At 38.5% G+C, this 17,307-nt stretch overlaps 4 protein-coding genes across 6 annotated transcripts; 1 reads left to right on the top strand and 3 right to left on the bottom strand.

The window, feature by feature from the left end:
- Nucleotides 1–807: 807 nt before the first annotated feature.
- LOC111803606 (ATPase family AAA domain-containing protein FIGL1) lies at nucleotides 808–6,888 on the top strand. Of its 2 annotated transcripts, none has more exons than XM_023688101.1 (14): nucleotides 808–1,171; nucleotides 1,860–1,995; nucleotides 2,114–2,494; nucleotides 2,801–3,042; nucleotides 3,482–3,609; nucleotides 3,703–3,821; nucleotides 3,889–3,981; nucleotides 4,525–4,626; nucleotides 4,751–4,853; nucleotides 5,383–5,466; nucleotides 5,548–5,643; nucleotides 5,768–5,895; nucleotides 5,979–6,108; nucleotides 6,486–6,888. In XM_023688101.1, the coding sequence occupies exons 1-13, from the start codon at nucleotides 837–839 to the stop codon at nucleotides 6,078–6,080; spliced, it is 2,049 nt and encodes a 682-aa protein (XP_023543869.1). In that variant the 5' UTR covers nucleotides 808–836; the 3' UTR covers nucleotides 6,081–6,108; nucleotides 6,486–6,888. The 2 variants fall into 2 exon arrangements, with proteins under 2 accessions (XP_023543869.1, XP_023543878.1); XM_023688110.1 differs by having other exon boundaries at nucleotides 6,254–6,888.
- A 469-nt stretch (nucleotides 6,889–7,357) lies between these two features.
- On the bottom strand, nucleotides 7,358–11,802 carry LOC111803619 (sulfite oxidase-like). 2 transcript variants are annotated; one of them, XR_002816404.1, is made up of 13 exons: nucleotides 11,606–11,802; nucleotides 10,772–10,887; nucleotides 10,628–10,690; nucleotides 10,374–10,410; nucleotides 10,150–10,231; nucleotides 9,951–10,069; nucleotides 9,716–9,811; nucleotides 8,641–8,751; nucleotides 8,456–8,557; nucleotides 8,303–8,350; nucleotides 8,175–8,236; nucleotides 7,813–8,028; nucleotides 7,358–7,708 (listed from the first exon to the last, which is right to left on the bottom strand). XR_002816404.1 is itself a non-coding variant. In XM_023688122.1 (12 exons), the coding sequence occupies exons 1-12, from the start codon at nucleotides 11,678–11,680 to the stop codon at nucleotides 7,592–7,594; spliced, it is 1,182 nt and encodes a 393-aa protein (XP_023543890.1). In that variant the 5' UTR covers nucleotides 11,681–11,801; the 3' UTR covers nucleotides 7,358–7,591. The 2 variants fall into 2 exon arrangements, 1 of the variants encoding a protein (XP_023543890.1); XM_023688122.1 differs by lacking the exon at nucleotides 8,175–8,236 and having other exon boundaries at nucleotides 11,606–11,801.
- A 378-nt stretch (nucleotides 11,803–12,180) lies between these two features.
- LOC111803631 lies at nucleotides 12,181–12,954 on the bottom strand. The gene has a single exon (XM_023688136.1). It carries the CDS (start codon nucleotides 12,841–12,843, stop codon nucleotides 12,181–12,183), a length of 663 nt encoding a protein of 220 aa, XP_023543904.1. The 5' UTR covers nucleotides 12,844–12,954.
- A 706-nt stretch (nucleotides 12,955–13,660) lies between these two features.
- LOC111807627 (lysine histidine transporter 1) lies at nucleotides 13,661–16,927 on the bottom strand (the record flags this gene model as incomplete). The annotated part of the gene is given in 5 exon segments (XM_023693434.1): nucleotides 13,661–13,915; nucleotides 14,048–14,116; nucleotides 14,206–14,297; nucleotides 14,372–14,871; nucleotides 16,386–16,927. Coding segments are annotated over 5 exon segments (1,302 nt in total), but the record flags the coding sequence as incomplete, so codon positions are not given.
- Nucleotides 16,928–17,307: the final 380 nt, after the last annotated feature.

The following is a 17,307-nucleotide window of genomic DNA, read 5'->3' as shown; positions in this document are numbered from 1 at the left end:
AAATTAATAGTAACTAAACCAGGGTAGTTAGTGTGTTACTTTCATCAAATGATTATTATTTTTATATATATATATATATGTGAATTAGTTATATTGATAATTATTGCTTACCTTACACGTCATGACGATAATTTACTATATTTGTACTTTACTCGTGTCAATAAGTTATCGCTACGAATAAAATAGCATGTTTATCATATAATCTATATATTAAATTTAATTAACCATTACATAAAAAATTAACATTTTTATAATTTTGATCCATTCGATATAAAAATTATTATTGAATTATGTTCACTTGAAATTTTTTTAATTAATGATATTTACTTGAAGCTTTTTTTTAGATAAACCTTCATTAAACTTTCTATTATTTTAATATTTGTTATAGACGTGGTGTTTCTTGTCTTTTTAAAGATTGAATTAGGGCTTTCAGGGTCTTCTCGAGCCACGAGCAAGTGAAATACTGTCGAGGCTCATCGTTAGCTAGCCTTAGCCACATTAACTTAAAACGAAGCAAGCATGGAGCTTTTAACCCAACTAGGACGTGGGTTTTTGTTAATCCCAATCATTTTTTAATTTTTTTAAAATTCAATTTTATTCCTAAAATTAGATTATTAGTTCAACTCCTAAAATTTTAGATCGTACATAAAAAAAAAAGAAAAATAAATAAATAAAAAAACTAGTTTAATATGCAATTATTTTTATTTTTAAGTTAACCTGACTTGCGAGTTACGATGGATGAAAATCAGGTCAGACCAAGTTGAGACGAAATTTTGAAACCATCAATATATATATATATTCAATCAGGCCCGCGAGCCACGGAGCTAAAAACGAGAATGGCGGGAAAAGAGGAATTTCAGTCCAAGCAGAGCTCAACGCGCTCGTCTTCTCTATCCAAAGAACAAATCGGTGAATCCCAGCAGGAGGAGGCATGCTGGAGAAAACAAGTGGACCAGAATCTGAAGAGGCTTCAATCGCTCCTCTTCGGCGTCGATTTGGCCCTCGAAAAAGGCGATTACTCTGCGGCTCAACTTCTTGGTCTCCGTCTTCTTGGATTTCTCGACTCTCAGACTCGTACCGATGTTGATCAAGCTTTTATCCAGCCCATTAGGCGCGAAGTCGTTGAGAAAATTAATGTTGCTCGCCGATCCCTCATGCCGGAATCCGATCGGTATGAATGTTAAAAGCACGTACATTATCTCTTCCCCCCCTCTAGTGGAAGGAATGCAATTGAGCGCTAGGAAATGAATATGAACTATTGCTTTATCTGAGTTGAAGCTCACTTACCCTAATAACTTAATTGTTCAGAAAACTAAATCAGTGGACTGTAACTGGTCCATACTTTCGATAACTTCGAATCTTTGCTGGAATTGACACAGCTCAGTCGCCAGTTTAGAAGATAAAATCATAGTTTTAAATTGGAGCAGAGAAGCACCTCATAGAGAGGAAAAATATATATGAATTTCCGATCCTTTGTTCAGGCCGTGTGGGTAATGATAGGAAATACGGCATTTAAGGTTTGAATGGAGCTGTTGAAGGTATCATAACCATGGACTGTTGATAAAATTGGCTGAGTGACTGACATTTTTTAATTTTTATGTAGCGAACGACAAACATCCACAATTCCAAGTGCATAAATTACAAGGGCTTTTTCCATTTTGATATCAACAATGTGGGGATAATATACACAATGAGTTAGTTGGCTATTAATTAGTAGATAACAACATTTTTCGGTTACTGTAAGATATCTCATCAAATATACTGATATTTCGATATTTGGAGACGTGAACGTTTCAGGCTGAGTACTACCCCGTACTAATTCCAATTTGGCTATTGCATCGTTTATATGTTGCTTTCAGACAAGTATTTGAACAAGCAAAGAAAGCTCCGGGATGCGTTTTTAGCATGAGCAAAGAAATGGATTTCAGCAAGATTAAGCAGTCGAAGTACTTTCAGGCCCTTCAGGGATCAAATAGAACAGTTGTAAATGAATTGGTAACTGACATTCATCGAAAAACTTTATTAATTTATTTTTCTTGGACTATTGAAAATTTTGTTATCAGATTATTCACATCAGAGTGTTTTGAGTGCTCATCATACTATGTCTTCTCAGGATTCGCTGGAGAGGGCGGATAAGTTGAGTACCAAGGCACCAAAAATCACTGCAGAAGCAAAGGGTACATCCGTGTATAGAAAAGATCAAAGCAGAACAAGTCCTAGTCTGTACAGGAGTTCTTTGAATGCAAGTAATGCCCTTGATGACTGTATTATTGTAGAAAAGAATCCTTCACTATATGATCATACAAAAGACCAAGGTACATCTTTAATGAAACTTGAAGAGGAAGGGCGGACTTATGGAAGTATGGTTGCTACAAGACGTGCTCGGATGGAAATAAGTAGTCCTAAGGTAGACAATGCCAACTCACCATTGAGTACCGAAGAAGCTAATGCTGATTCTTCTGGCAATGCATTTGTCACTGCAAGAACAAAACTGGTATATCTTTTTATCCGCAGTTAATGCCGGTGCATAGTTTTTATTAAAAAAAAAAAAAAGCTACTTCAGAATCAGAGAAAGTGAACTCGTTTTAAGAAGACTTAAGCCAGCCAATATCCCGACTGTAAAGTAACTTACCACTAAAAAGTTCTCGATTTAAAGAATCGTTTGTATAGTAGCTAAGTGATTCTTGCATTTTTTACCTAGCCTGAGCTAAGGGACTTTTGCGTTCTTCCCTTAGCTCTTTTCATTTGTTTATTAATTTACCAATAGTTTTTGAAGGCATTGTTTGTTCTTCACTGCTAGGAAATGGATGCAAGGCAAAGACGAGGACTTGCAGGATCACCAAATACTTCTGTCTCCCCTCAGAGTGATAATAATGTTTCCCATAAAGGATATGGAATGCGATCCTATGGCTCTTCACGCCGTGGAGTGCGTGGGAATTTTGTCCCTCCTATTAGGTCTAATGGGGGGAATGCCGGGAACATGATAAATTCACGTGTTGGTGGAAAAGGTGAAGATGCTCTGGATGACTCAACAAAGAGATGGTAAATAGTTTGGGCACAAGATCTAAATTCACTGACGAGAGTTCTCAACTTTGTTTAATATCTTGTTACTTCTCCAAACCATCTCTAAGTACTCGTCACCATGCTTTAGCAGTATCTAGACAAACTAATGGGTTCAAATGGTGTATTTCTGTTTAGCCTTTGGGGTCTGTTACTGTTCCATGTACTATGCCCTAAGGCCTGCCAATTGTTGCTATGCTTCATCCGGTTCTGCTTTTCATGTATGGTTTTTGGTAGTTGGCTTGTCTTCTTGGAATTGTTAATTCTTCTACACGATATAAGATAGTTACTATAACTTTTGTTATTGAACTTTTCAACGGTTTACAAAATGCATCCATGAAATTCTCTGGATGTGACTGAAGAATTATAAGTTGCTTCCTGTGACTATTCAGATTCTGACACGCTTCATGTTGTATTCTAGTTTGGATATGTTGTGCGGACCTGATGGTGAACTTCCTGAAAAATTAAGGAATTTGGAGCCTCGACTTATAGAACATATTAGCAATGAGATTATGGACAGGGATCCTAATGTTCGGTGGGACGACATAGGTAAAACAAGGTGTTTTGTTCTTTCATTGTTCAATACAGTTATGTTGGTTACAGAATTGTGCTGATTTGAACTCATTGCACGACAATATATAGCTGGTCTAGAACATGCAAAAAAGTGTGTAACTGAAATGGTAATATGGCCTTTATTACGTCCCGACATTTTCAAAGGTTGTCGTTCTCCTGGAAGAGGTCTCCTTCTTTTTGGTCCACCGGTAAGTTTATATCTCCATGAATATTCTATACGGAAATTCTGTTTTATAATGTACAATTTTCTTTCAGGGAACAGGCAAAACAATGATCGGAAAAGCAATTGCTGGAGAGGCAAAAGCAACTTTCTTTTATATATCTGCCAGCTCATTAACAAGCAAGTGGGTGAGTGCTAATGTGATTAGCATTATTTATATAAGAGTTATGAATATTCTGACTCGCGGGAAAATATTGATTGATCTTAATGTTTCAAAGATGGTTTTTAGTTAGCTTGTTGAAGCAATCATTGGATTTTAATTGAAACTAGGCTTCTCTTTGCCATTTCTGAACCATTCCTTTTAGGAATATTGAATTTTTTACTACTTTATCGTCTTACTACTTTTTCATAGATTGATGTAAAAAAAATTAGTAATGATAATACTTCCCAATAGTTTATAGGTTGTTTGAGAATTGGTCTGAAATTAATTTCTGCTTCTATAAGAACTATATTGGATAGTTGCAAAGATTAAGGTTATTGTGCATTTAAAACTACTATTTAGAGTCTATTAATGAAAACGAACTTTTGAAAACAATTCCCCAAGATCTATTTTTACCGAGTTTTTGCTCTAAAAAAATAGAGAACTATTTTGCAAAGCAACTTCCAAACAGCCAGTTAGTTTGCTTGAAAATATGTGAAATGCGTGTCAAATAGTAACTTTTTAATTGTAGATTGGCGAGGGTGAAAAGCTAGTGAGGGCCCTCTTTGGTGTTGCCAGTTGTCGTCAGCCGGCTGTCATCTTTGTTGATGAAATTGATTCGCTTCTGTCTCAGGTAGACTTCTTATAATCGTATACATGCTTGAATTTCTTCTCAGTTCGGATAACAATGCTGAGTATTGAGTAAGTTTGTTAAGCAAAAGACTAGGCATGCTTGTGAAATTTTATTCCATTTGTAGCGAAAATCTGAAGGTGAACATGAATCAAGTAGACGACTCAAAACACAGTTCCTTATTGAAATGGAGGGCTTTGATAATGGCAGCGAGCAAATTCTTCTTATAGGTAATGTTTCTTCATTTTCTAAAAATTGCTTATGGTTCCATGTAAATAATTTTCCCATCGTTATTCGTCTCGTGAAAGAAAGTAGTTAGTATTATGACTAGATCGATAATGGTTTACAATACGAAGATACTTTATACTTCCTACTCTTCAGATTCCCTAGGAAATAGATTCGAGACTGAAAATGCTCGCATTAATTTCCTTTTGATTTAATTGATTGAAGTTGAGTTTTTTTCTTGAAAATTCTGGAAATGCCAAAAACAATGTACAATGAGTATGTCCGTGTACAAATATAGGTAACGATTAGTGCAATTTCCGAAACTATCAAAAGAGATGTTCTGAATCTTTTAAATTTTTTTTTTTTTTTTTTTTTTTAATTTTTTATGTACAAGCCTGAAAGTTGACACAATTTCTCTTCAATGTTTACCTTGTGGTACAATGTTCATCTTCAAATCCTTCTAGCTTGATAATGTCCTTATCACACAATTTGAAAGCAATTGTGCACATATTTAAAGATATTCAACTTATCCAGGAGCGACTAATCGACCACAAGAACTTGATGAAGCTGCAAGGAGACGACTGACCAAAAGACTTTACATTCCCCTCCCTTCTTCAGGTACAAGTCATGATTTTAGCCATGGTAACTAAATGCCTGATGCTCTTAGCTCATGGCTAACTTGTTATATTGGCAATATAGAAGCAAGAGCATGGATTGTGCGTAATCTCCTGGAGAAGGATGGGTTGTTCAAGCTTTCTAAAGAGGAAATTGATACGATATGTACTTTATCTGAAGGTAGTAGCAACCTCGCAAAGCTTAGAACTAAATTATTGCCTTCACTATGTTACATAGGACTGTATGCAAAATATCCGCCTTTGATTTTCTCCATGATATCTTGCTGGAAAATTTGCATTATCAGGATATTCGGGTTCAGACATGAAAAACCTTGTGAAAGACGCTTCAATGGGCCCTTTAAGGGAGGCTCTGAAACAAGGCACAGATATTACATTGCTTAAAAAGGAAGATATGCGGCCTGTAACCCTTAAGGTGGGATTTTAATAGTTCAAGTATAGTTATGTTTACTTCCTCCGATTTATTATCCTTTATTTCTTTCTGGCTTATTTTTGTAGGACTTTGAGAACGCAATGCAAGAGGTCAGGCCTTCTGTTTCTTTAAGCGAACTTGGTACATATGATGAATGGAACAAGCAATTTGGGAGCTTATCACTATGAAGTTTTTTACTTAACAATGACATAGAAGGTAAGCCGGTGGGCTGAGCGTGGACTAAATGACAAGCGGGTTTTAAAGCAATTGTCACTGTCTTCCATTTTGAGATCTGAAAGAATGCCTTACACCCCATGTGTGCAACATTTAGATATTTATTTCGTTTATGTGGAATTTTCAGGTATAAGGCAAGCGGGATTTAAAGCAACATTTAGATATTTTTTTCTTGTAATTCTTCTCAATGTTGAACTAGCACGTTAGACTATGTTCACCAAGCCTCTCTTTTTATCTATATATATCTCCAACAACGGTGTTCCTATGCAAGCGTGTAGAAAGATTAAAGCTGTCCTGTCTTGCGGCTGGGCCCTTATGCTACTAACTACTAAGGTATTCACCTGTGTTTTCTTTTGTAGGTTTGTTTCGAGTTTGAATTGTACGATAGTGAAGTTATCTTGGATCCTCCTAAGATCTATTGTGGCAAGTTGATTTCTTCATTTTCATTTTCTGTGAGAAAGAAATCGAGTTTTCAGTTGATTCCTTCACTATTTTGTGGAACATTTGACTTGATGGGAAAGATGTTGAAAAAAATTCCTACCGTGGAGGAGGCTTGAGATATTATGTACTTGAACACCTTTGTAGTTCATACCTCTAACCTTTTCTGTAGTTATTCTTTTTTATTCATTCCAATAATGGGATTGCTATTTTGTTAACTTGTAATCTCTTTTGTGGATATTCTGTAAGAATTATGCCCAAGGACCTATTTACAAGATTATCTTTCACAAAGGTTAATATTCACGAGATTTACATATAACTCCATCCATACATTTGTGGCCTTGTATACTGTCTATTAGTTATGTGACTTTATCAGGGGGTTGTTATCTGTGGTCTCGTTAGAGGTCTCCAGAGGAATCTCCAGGATCACTGCCCCCACTGCCTGCCGATAACAGATGAGCGACAACCATTTCATCATCAAAATACCCAATTCATCCACTGTTTTGATTGGACAGAACGTAATCAAACAAAATGAGCAACACAAGCAGAGCACAACCATCTGATGAAGCTGAAGAAATAGGAATCCAAAAGTAGGCAAAACGGAACTGAAATGCCATCGAATGCCTCGTTGGATGCTGTTCGAATAACCCATAAGAGACGAAGTAGGAACAAGGTCATCAAAAGTAGGTTTCATGCACAAAAATTTCTTGGCTCCTGTGTTCTAAGTCCAAGAGTAGGTTTTTGTTTTGACTTTAAAAATAGTATGGGTTGAAGTGTAAATATTTCATGATACTTGTGTAAGGTCATGTTAGATATTCCAAACAGACTTACAAGCACACTTGAAGTATATTCTTCATCAATGTAAGCACATTCCATTTTCTTATTCGCATTTCAAATGGAAAATCAAAATCCAAGCAGAGTGGAGTTTGGCAAAAGGAAAAGTTTATGCTGCACAGCATTTTGTTCTTTCGGACAAAATGGGCAGATGATACAGTTTTGAGTTTTGGGGTAATATCCTTCATCTCTTCTATATATTCGAACGACCAACTCGAACTTGAACTCGATGCCAAGACGTGTTCAGTATACCTCTTAAGTTCCATACGTCTTCCACTTTTTCCGGTTGCACGTTAGCTGCTGAATCAACCTGCACAAGTTAGGAACTCAAATCAGCTCAAAAGCTTTGAATCTACTTCAGCAGTCTTCACAATCTAGTTACATATTTCCATGGATCAACAAAAATAGACTTACAGCTTTCGCAAGAATTTCGGTGTTTTGCCGAACATCAACCGTGACCTCGAAGAACACCCATGCCCATTTGTGGCTGCTCGGACTATCAGCGACATAAGGGGCACCAATCTTCTGATATCTGGTGGCTTCAACAAAAGTTTTGCCCCCATCAACGGATACATCTACTCTCTCTATTCCACGTCCACCTCCGGACACTGCATAGCCACTAACTGTGACCTGACATACATTAGAAGATCACATCCATATTTGCTTGTTTGAGTAGGTATCCCAACACCATTATACCAGCAGCGGACAAAATAAGAGAAGAAACAAATGCAGATGATTATAAATATGCAGGTAGAACAGTATCTCCACAAACTTACAAATTAACCTGGAAGAAGAAATGCAGATGATTGAAGGCTCTTAGATCTATTATAGGTATCTTCTGCATAGATCATCATCTATATTTTATATCTTTCATTAAACATTAAACTTACGTAAATGAACTAACCTTTCCGGGCTTTATATGATCCACATCCTCCAAGGAACATATGACACACTGCAATTCACCAAGTTCAACAACATGAATTGAGACACAAAAATGGAGGAAACTAAGAACAGCTACAATAGCAACACAAAAATGGAGGAAAAAGAGCACAAAAACCTGAACAGGAAAATCCATTTGAGGCCTCCTCGTCGACCAATCAATGTTATCCCAATTTATGGAAGGAGGAAACATTTTGTAGTCTTTTTGCATAAAGAAACCCTGCAAGTCAATAACAAAGGAAGGTAGTTTTCATGAAAAATAGAAAAAAAAAAAAATATATATTATATTGTTATATTTTGTACCTGGCATTCCTCTGCAATTATGCTTATAGAATCAAGCCATTTAACAGAGCGAGCACCAATAACACCAGGGACAACCACACGCAATGGATACCCATGATCCCTGTTAAGAGGCTTTTGTGAAAAAAAGTAGAGAATATTAAGTATAGCAGAGTAGCACAATAAGCACCGTAACATCATAACATTAAGAAGTTAAATTCCTCCCGCCCCTTCAACCCATATTATAATAACAATGCTGTAATTACTCAACATCAGAAAGAATATAGGCATCAAAAAAGGGAGAAACCCAGCATAAAGGCCTTAGGGATTAAGGCCCTTTCTTTTTTACCCTTAGATTTAGGCTTAGGGATCCTAAGGGTAAAAGAGAAAGGGCCTCAAATCTAGATTGATGTGATGCACAATTTATTGCAAAGATTGTGTAAAGCACTCAATGGAAACTGTAAAATGTAAAGTTCATTCATTGTTATGTAATCATATATTCAGTAAACAGTCTCTTTAGCCGGACACGTGAGAAGTTTTGTAACAACTCAAGCATACTGCTAGCAGATATTGTCCTCTTCGGGCTTTCCCTTCCGAGCTTCTCTGGCAATCATTTTTGTTAGATACTGAAACGATCCAAGCCCACCGCTAGTAAATATTNCCCTTCCCCTCAAGGTTTTAAAACGCGTTTGCTAGGGAGAGGTTTTCACACCCTTATAAAGAATGCTTCGTTCCCCTCTCCAACCGATGTGGGATCTCACAATCCACCACCATTCGGGGTCCAGCAACCTTGTTGGCACACCGCTTGGTGTCCACCCCACTTCGGGGTTCAGCCTCCTCGTTGGCACATTACCTAGTGTCTGGCTCTAATACCATTTGTAACCGCCTAAACCCACTGCTAGCAAACATTGTCCTCTTTGGGCTTTCCCTTCCGCCCCTCAAGGTTTTAAAACGTGTCTGCTAGGGAGAAGTTTCCACACCATTATAAAGAATCTTTTGTTCCCCTCTCCAACCGAGGTGGGATCTCACAAGTTTAATATGACAAGTATTTCAGTATGCAAAAATGTACTTTTAACTTCTTTAATGCAACATTACTTACTTCTCCATTCATTTCGTAAGCAAGCAAAACATCTGCTTCAGGATTTGAAGCTTGGCCTAGTGGAATTGATGCCTTGTATGGACCTCCATTTTCTTCCTGTAGTTAAACATAGAAACCAAAATCATTCCTTTATATCTAACACAAAATTCCTTCGAACTTTAGGAAAGTCAAGAAAAAGATACTCTTGTTCCACAAATTGTTTGGAAATGAGCACCTAAATGGGACAACGTTGTACCTTGCACCTATCAATGCTCACAAACTCAACATGTTTTCCACCTTTTTGTGTACTGTAGCTGAACTTAGGTATACCAACAAGTTCAAGAACATCGGCCAATTTGGCACCACCCCAGACAGCTGTAAGTTCGAACCACATTTTCAAAAGATGAATTCTATCAGCTGAAACATCTAAAACACTAGCCATGCATGTCACATACCATTTCCTAGAGCAGAAACATCCCAGCCAACTCCCTTCACTGTTCTGGTTTTGCTCATGGCTGTCCTTCGATTACCAGCACACTGTCCATGCAAGCCAAATAGTGTCAAATTCTCTAATCCACCACATAATGGAAACTACTATTAAACCTGTAGATTTGGAGTCAGATATTTCAATACCAGGCAAAGAAGAAATGCTAACAACTTATGCCAACTATGAGAATACCTGTAAAGTGACAGTGACATTATACTTCGGAAGCATCCTGTCACATTATTGAACGCATATTAATACAAAAACTTTCTCTACGCTGGTATCTTCATAAAGAAAAGGAAAGCTCATTTTGTAACCACCCAACCCCACTTCTAGCCGTGTTTTAAAACTGTGAGGCTGATAGCGACATGTAACGGGCCAAAACGGACGATGTCTATTAGCGGTGGCTTAGACTGTTACATGTTTAGATCTAAAATACCATGGCTCACCTGATATCTTTCATAAACAGTTCCTTTGGGTTTTCTATTAGGCCATTTAAAGAGACAGAATATCTACAATGTAAAAGAAAAGGTATTAGTAATTGAAAGGAAAGAGATAAGAGCATTTACAATAAAAAGGAGGAAGAAGAAAACCTTTCGATATTATCCACTAATGGAATAGGACCATGATTTCTCTTGTAAAAGAAATCTACAGGGGTCACATAAGACGAAATCAGGACTGAACGCGGTGGCTCTGCATTGAAGGGCTCCTGTGCCAAACATAACATGGGGGAAAAGATTAGCACAAGAATTCATTACACATGGAGAAACAATATAGCCAATAAAAAAGTGCTTTTAGGAATCATGACCCTCCGGTATGATATTATCCACTTTGAGCATAAACTCTTGTGACTTTGCTTTTGCTTTTGGTTTCCTCAAGAGGCCTCATATCAATCAAGATGAATTCCTTACTTATAATTCCATGATCCGTGGGACTGCCCACCAACAATCCTCAACAAGCACACCCTCCCGCTCAGTTTGAATCATACCATATACTCTCATTTCAGTACCGATGGCGAACACACCCCTCCAAATAATTACTTTTTGGTACCATAATTCTTATAATTGAAGTATTAGACAACGTTTAAACACCTTAGTTCAAAGAGGATCTTAAATCGCAAGAACACATACAGCCAAACACCGGCTGGAGCTTCAACAAGTGCATCTAACCACTCGAATACAAGGAAACAATAAGAAGGCACAATTTACATAGAAAACAAACACGAAATCGGAGAACGGATCATTCGAAAGTAGTTGCTTCAACAACTTTAAAGAAAACGAAATGAATGATCAAGAAACAATCAAAATGACGATAAATCCGAGAATAAATCAGATATGGATACTATAAGAAAACGATCGAGATCCCGACGGAAAAGAAAAATGATCTGGGAAACAAAAAGGAAAAGAGAGATAAAGAAGAAAGCTTGCCTTGGCGTTGATTCGGAGACATGGGTGACGAGGTGGTTCTTGAGAGTAATCTGAAGGAGCAATTAATCCAGGCATTTTCTCACTCAATCAGGAGTTGTCTTCAGAAGATGGCCACCAATTTCTTCGGGACTCGCAGCACAGTCGCAAAGGCGCACTGTTTTTTTCTTTGCTTCTTTTGATATGCACAAAGCTGCATCATTTTTTAACTATATTCTCGCCTATCAAAATTATCAAAACGTCACAACCAATATTGGATACTTTCAAAATGCTAAATATTTATTATTTTTGTGGCCTAATTATATATATAGATATATATAGATATATAACCCTCCAATCTATGCTCTATGATTTAATATCTAATTTCTTTAAAGATTAGTAATCTACCGAGAAATTAATAGGAGAATTGATACCCTCTTTCAAAAATGATAAAATTGGCTAATAGTTCCGCACAATGTTGTATTCAGTTGCGAAGATAAACCGGTCCAATAAAACCATAAAGTTGGTCGAAGAATGTGAATGGGGCTTGAGTCCCCGTGCAGCTTTATTTGGCACGTGAATGATCTCCCCAAGTAACNCTATAAAGTTGGTCGAAGAATGTGAATGGGGCTTGAGTCCTCGTGCAGCTTTATTTGGCACGTGAATGATCTCCCCAAGTAACCCAATATTGGCCTTGTTCTCAGCCTTACCTCTATTTCCTCACCTGCCTCACTGCTTCTCCGCCTTTGCCTCACCATTCTTTTCAACGCCTCGTTTACCCACTCTACTCTATCCACACCGTCCGATACGAACCCTGGACACGTGTCCTCTTCTAGCTTCTTCATCCTCTCCTCCTCCTCTCCCTCGATGCACGCCTCCCTCGCGCATTCTACCGTCACCCACACCTCCTCTGCCGCCGCTCCACGCTTCAGATCTGATACCAACCCCGCCTCCGGAGATCCGCTTCCGAAGATCTCCACGTGTCGTTCCGGGAGCAGTTGCAGCGTCGTCGCGGCGGCCTCGGTGGTGGTGGTGGTGGTGGTGTTTGATCTTGTAGCTTTCTTCTTCCTATTATACCCCTGAACCCTAACGTACTTCCTCTTCCTCCTTCCTTTGAATATCGATGAGGTGTCGCCGGAAACAGAGGCTCCGGCGACAGGCTTCGGCGCGATGGGTCGGAATCTCATCATTATGGGATTGATAATCGGGTTACCATAATTAGATCCGACAAGCATCCGACGCGCCGCTTCACCAGCATCCATAACGAACACGAATAAAATAATAAATAAAATTTAAAACAAAAACTGCGCGTTTTCGAGAGTGACAGAGAGAGTCTTCATGATGATCATACAGAGAGATAGAAAGACACAACAACAAAGACTGTCCGGTGAATTCAAAAATAAATAAATAAATAAATAAATAAATGGTTCTTATTTGTCAATGGTGATCTAAGGTAATAGTTGTGATCTAAGGTAAATCGTGTACCAGGTATGTAACTAACCCGAACCGGAGGTAGAACAACATGGAAAAACAAAATTTGTCAATGGTGCTACCAAACTCGTGTATCATGTATACAAGTTCCATGCCCCGACTCTTGTATATGGTACAAGAGTTAGGTTTGAAGCTCGTGTTCTATGCACGAGAGTTAAAAGTCCCTAACAAAATTCTACCAATTTCTTTCTTCCCATCTCGATAGTCCCACCTCTTCACCACTACAACATTTTTTATCTCACTTTTTGTAATAGCCCAAACCCAATGCTAGCAGATAATGTTCTATTTAGACTTTTCCTCAAGGTTTTTGAAATGTTTCTAGTACCGAAAGGTTCTACACCCTTACACAAAAGGGTGTTTAGTTTTCCATCCGGATCGATGTGGGATTTCACATTTTCTATAATTTTTCTTGTTATTGCAATCGGAACAATACAAATCATATGTCGTGTTATTGCTTCTATATATTTGTCCTTTTGTTTCCTTTGTGTCGTGTTTAATGTTTAATCTATGTGGGTTTGTCATTACAACTATATTTTCAACAAGTCCAAGGTTGACAACAAATACGAGATGCTGAAGAAGGGAGGGAAATATCGTAGAAGAGAGACATTAGTAAGTCAAATAACCATACAACTTGTTTGTTTAAGTTTGGGCATTGGCATGTAAATAGATTCTAAGAGGAAAATAGCTTATAATAATTATTGAAGGAACACATACAATTATGAGATTAGCCTTGGCCATGCATGTTTAAGAGTAAAACTTGTAATCCTTGGCTTGCAATATAATTGTTCTCAATCCACCAATGGGTGCTACGATCATCAAAAGCACTCCAAGAATTATGGACACCTGAAGGAAAAAAAATAAATAAATAATCATGAGAGGTTGGGATGCGTTCTAAAAACCTTCAAGAAAAGAAAGTTTAAAGAAGACACTATCTGCTAGCTATGGCTTGAGCGGTTGGACTCTTTAAGAACATACCCAGTTAGCCCACCAAGAGAGGCTATATTTCCTTGGCTTGTAAATGGCGAGCCACATGATGCAAGGCAGCTGGAAATTGAAGGACAAGAAGAAGGATCAAAACACATGAAGTATGTGATTATTTGAAAAAGGGTGGGGACAAGATTATTGTAGCTTACGAAGTATGTGGTCGGGGCAAAAACAAAGCCACCAAAGAAGCCTAGCAGCCCACCAAAGAAGGGGAAGGTAATGGCTATGAACATCGTCAATCCTACCAACAAAAACAAATTTTGGTTAACACCCACATCAATATACGATGTATAAACCCAAATAGCGAAGACTCACCAACGTATATATTGCGGGAGACGAAGCGAAGAAGGAAAGAGGGCTTGAAGTTTAGTTTCTTGACTAACACGGTCTCGATCATGTCAAACACGGGCATCGCGTAAATCTGGTAACTCCCAATGACATGGATCACCACGAACATGTTGGCGGTGGCAATCAGCCAAGCGGGCCTCTCGAGGGAAAGAAGAATGTTGTCTTTGACAGCGTTGCCGAACATCCAATAGCCGATGAGGGCGACGGGGAAGTAGCAGAGGGCGACCACAATGTAGGCCACAACCACGCCTTTCCACATGGGGCCTTTGGAGGGCTTGTCAGGAGTGGAAGGGATTGTGGCTTGTATCTCAAGCACCACGTTGTGGCCTGCGTACGCGAAGGCTACGTCCCCCAGCGCTGTGAAGAAGTTGAACACTGTGCCCGAGGTTGAGTGGGCTTTGTAGCCGTATTGCACGTCGTCTTGCACCCCCTTGTGCACTGACGCCGCCCATGCTATGGTCGAGTAACTGCATACACACCCTCGCGACCATTAGAGTATAATATTATCCATTTTAAATATAAACTGACTTTGCACTTTTAAGTATAAGCTCGGACTTTGCACTCGACTTACTCAAAATCCATGATCATTTGCTAAATTAGTCAATGTGGGACTCCCAACAATCCTCAACGATCTTCCCCTCGAATAAAGTACATTATAGAGCCCTTTGTTAGAAATCACGACTCTCCACAATGGTATGATATTGTCCACTTTGAGCATTAGCTCTCATGACTTTGCTTTGGACTTCCCCAGGACCTCGTACCAATGGAGATAGTATTCCTCGCTTATAAACGCATGATCATTCCCTAAATTAGCCAATGTGGGCTCACTCCCAATAATCCTCTACAGCCTCCCCGAGGCTTATCAAGCCCTCAAACAATCTCCTATAGGCTTGACTCCATCTCTGGAGCCCTCGAACAAAGTACACATTTTGTTTGACACCTGAGTCACTTTTGACTACACGGTCTTAACTTCTTTGTTCGATATTTGAGGATTCTATTGACATGACTANCATTTTAAATATAAACTCACTTTGCACTTTTAAGTATAAGCTCGACTTTGCATTCAGACTTACTCAAAATCCATGATCATTTGCTAAATTAGTCAACGTGTGACTCCCATCAATTCTCAACCATCTTCCCCTCGAATAAAGTACACTATAACTCTCTCTCAACAATTCTCAACAATCTTCCCCTCCAATAAAGTACATTATAGAGCCTTTGTTAGAAATCACGACTCTCCACAATGTTATGATATTGTCTACTTTGAACATTAGCTCTCATGACTTGCTTTGGGCTTTCCCAGGACCTCGTACCAATGGAGATAGTATTCCTCCCGTATAAACCCATGATCATTCCCTAAATTAGCCAATGTGGACTCACTCCCAATAATCCTCTACAGCCTCCCCGAGGCTTATCAAGCCCTCAAACAATCCCCCCTAGGCTTGACTCCATCTCTGGAGCCCTCAAACAAAGTACACATTTTGTTCGACATCTGAGTCACTTTTGACTACACGGTCTTAACTTCTTTGTTCGATATTTGAAGATTCTATTGACATTACTAAATTAAAGACTTTGCTACCATGTTAGAAATCACAAATCTACACAATGATGTGATATTGTCAACTTTGAGTCTAAGCTATCGTGGCTTTGTTTTTGAGTTTACCCAAAAGATCGGGTACGAATGAAGATGTAACCCATGACCATTTTCTAAATGAGTGAATGTGGTTGGACTCTTTCGTATCCAGGGTGGAGAGAGTGATTTAGATTACCTCAAGGACATGACGGCAGCGGCGANAATTAAAGACATAACTCTGCTACTATGTTAGAAATCACAAATCTACACAATGATACGATATTGTCAACTTTGAGTCTAAGCTATGGTGACTTTGTTTTTGAGTTTACCCAAAAGACCTGGCCATGACCATTTTCTAAATTAGTCAATGTCTGACTCCTTAGTGACGACAAGAGTGATTTAGATTACCTCAAGGACATGACGGCAGCGGCGAGAGAGACGGCAGAAATGGAGTTGAAATTGGGAAGGTGAGAGAGGACAAAGTGGGCAGAAGCAAAGATGATAATGAAATAAGTCTGTTTGATTTTGGTGCAAGAAGGGCAGACCGTGTCGTAGAATTTCTTCAAGGATTGGCCACCAGTGACCATATAAACGATGTTGACGCCCACCTCCACCACAAGCTGCTGCGGCACCACAATGTAAAGCCCCAGCTTCTGGCCGAACGCGTGCTGCCCCAGCTCGTGGTACCTGTCGAACCGCCTCCCTGGAACCATCTCGTGCATTTCCACCATTTGCCACAGCGTGTACAGAGTCACCACCCATGAGATGACCAGCACCGTCACGCCGGGGCCCCACCCAAGTGAAGCCATGGCGGAGGGGAGGCTGAGGACGCCGGCACCGACCATGGCGGTCACGTTGTGGAAGGCGGAGTACCACCATTTGGCGTTCCTCGACGATGTGATTGGAAGCCAGTCCTCTATGGCCTTCTCTTTCTTCACTTTCTCGTCCATCTAAGATTAAATTTTAAAATCGTATTTATTTTAATATTATCATAGAATAATAAAATAAATTATTAGGAATTTGCTATAGTCAATGCATTAGATAAGAACGGAAAAGACTTAATTTTCTTTAAAAAGAAAATATATATAATACAAATAAAAAATAATTAGTGGTCGACTTTAACGATGAACTACTTCAACCTTATTTATTTGGCGTCAAGTGTTAATTTTAAATTACGTAAATAATAAATAAATAAATAAATAAATAAATAAAACAATGAATATTTTATTTTGTTTATTTAATTGGGGTTGAATTATGAATGAACATAAATTATTTAACCAAAATATAGAAAGCGACTTAATGCTACTTTTCTACTAAATAAGACAACGCT

Source organism: Cucurbita pepo, chromosome LG01 (assembly GCF_002806865.2).
Source record: "Cucurbita pepo subsp. pepo cultivar mu-cu-16 chromosome LG01, ASM280686v2, whole genome shotgun sequence".
Lineage (NCBI taxonomy): Eukaryota > Viridiplantae > Streptophyta > Magnoliopsida > Cucurbitales > Cucurbitaceae > Cucurbita > Cucurbita pepo.
Note: the sequence above shows the minus strand (reverse complement) of the source record. Positions and strands in the feature narration are given on the sequence as shown.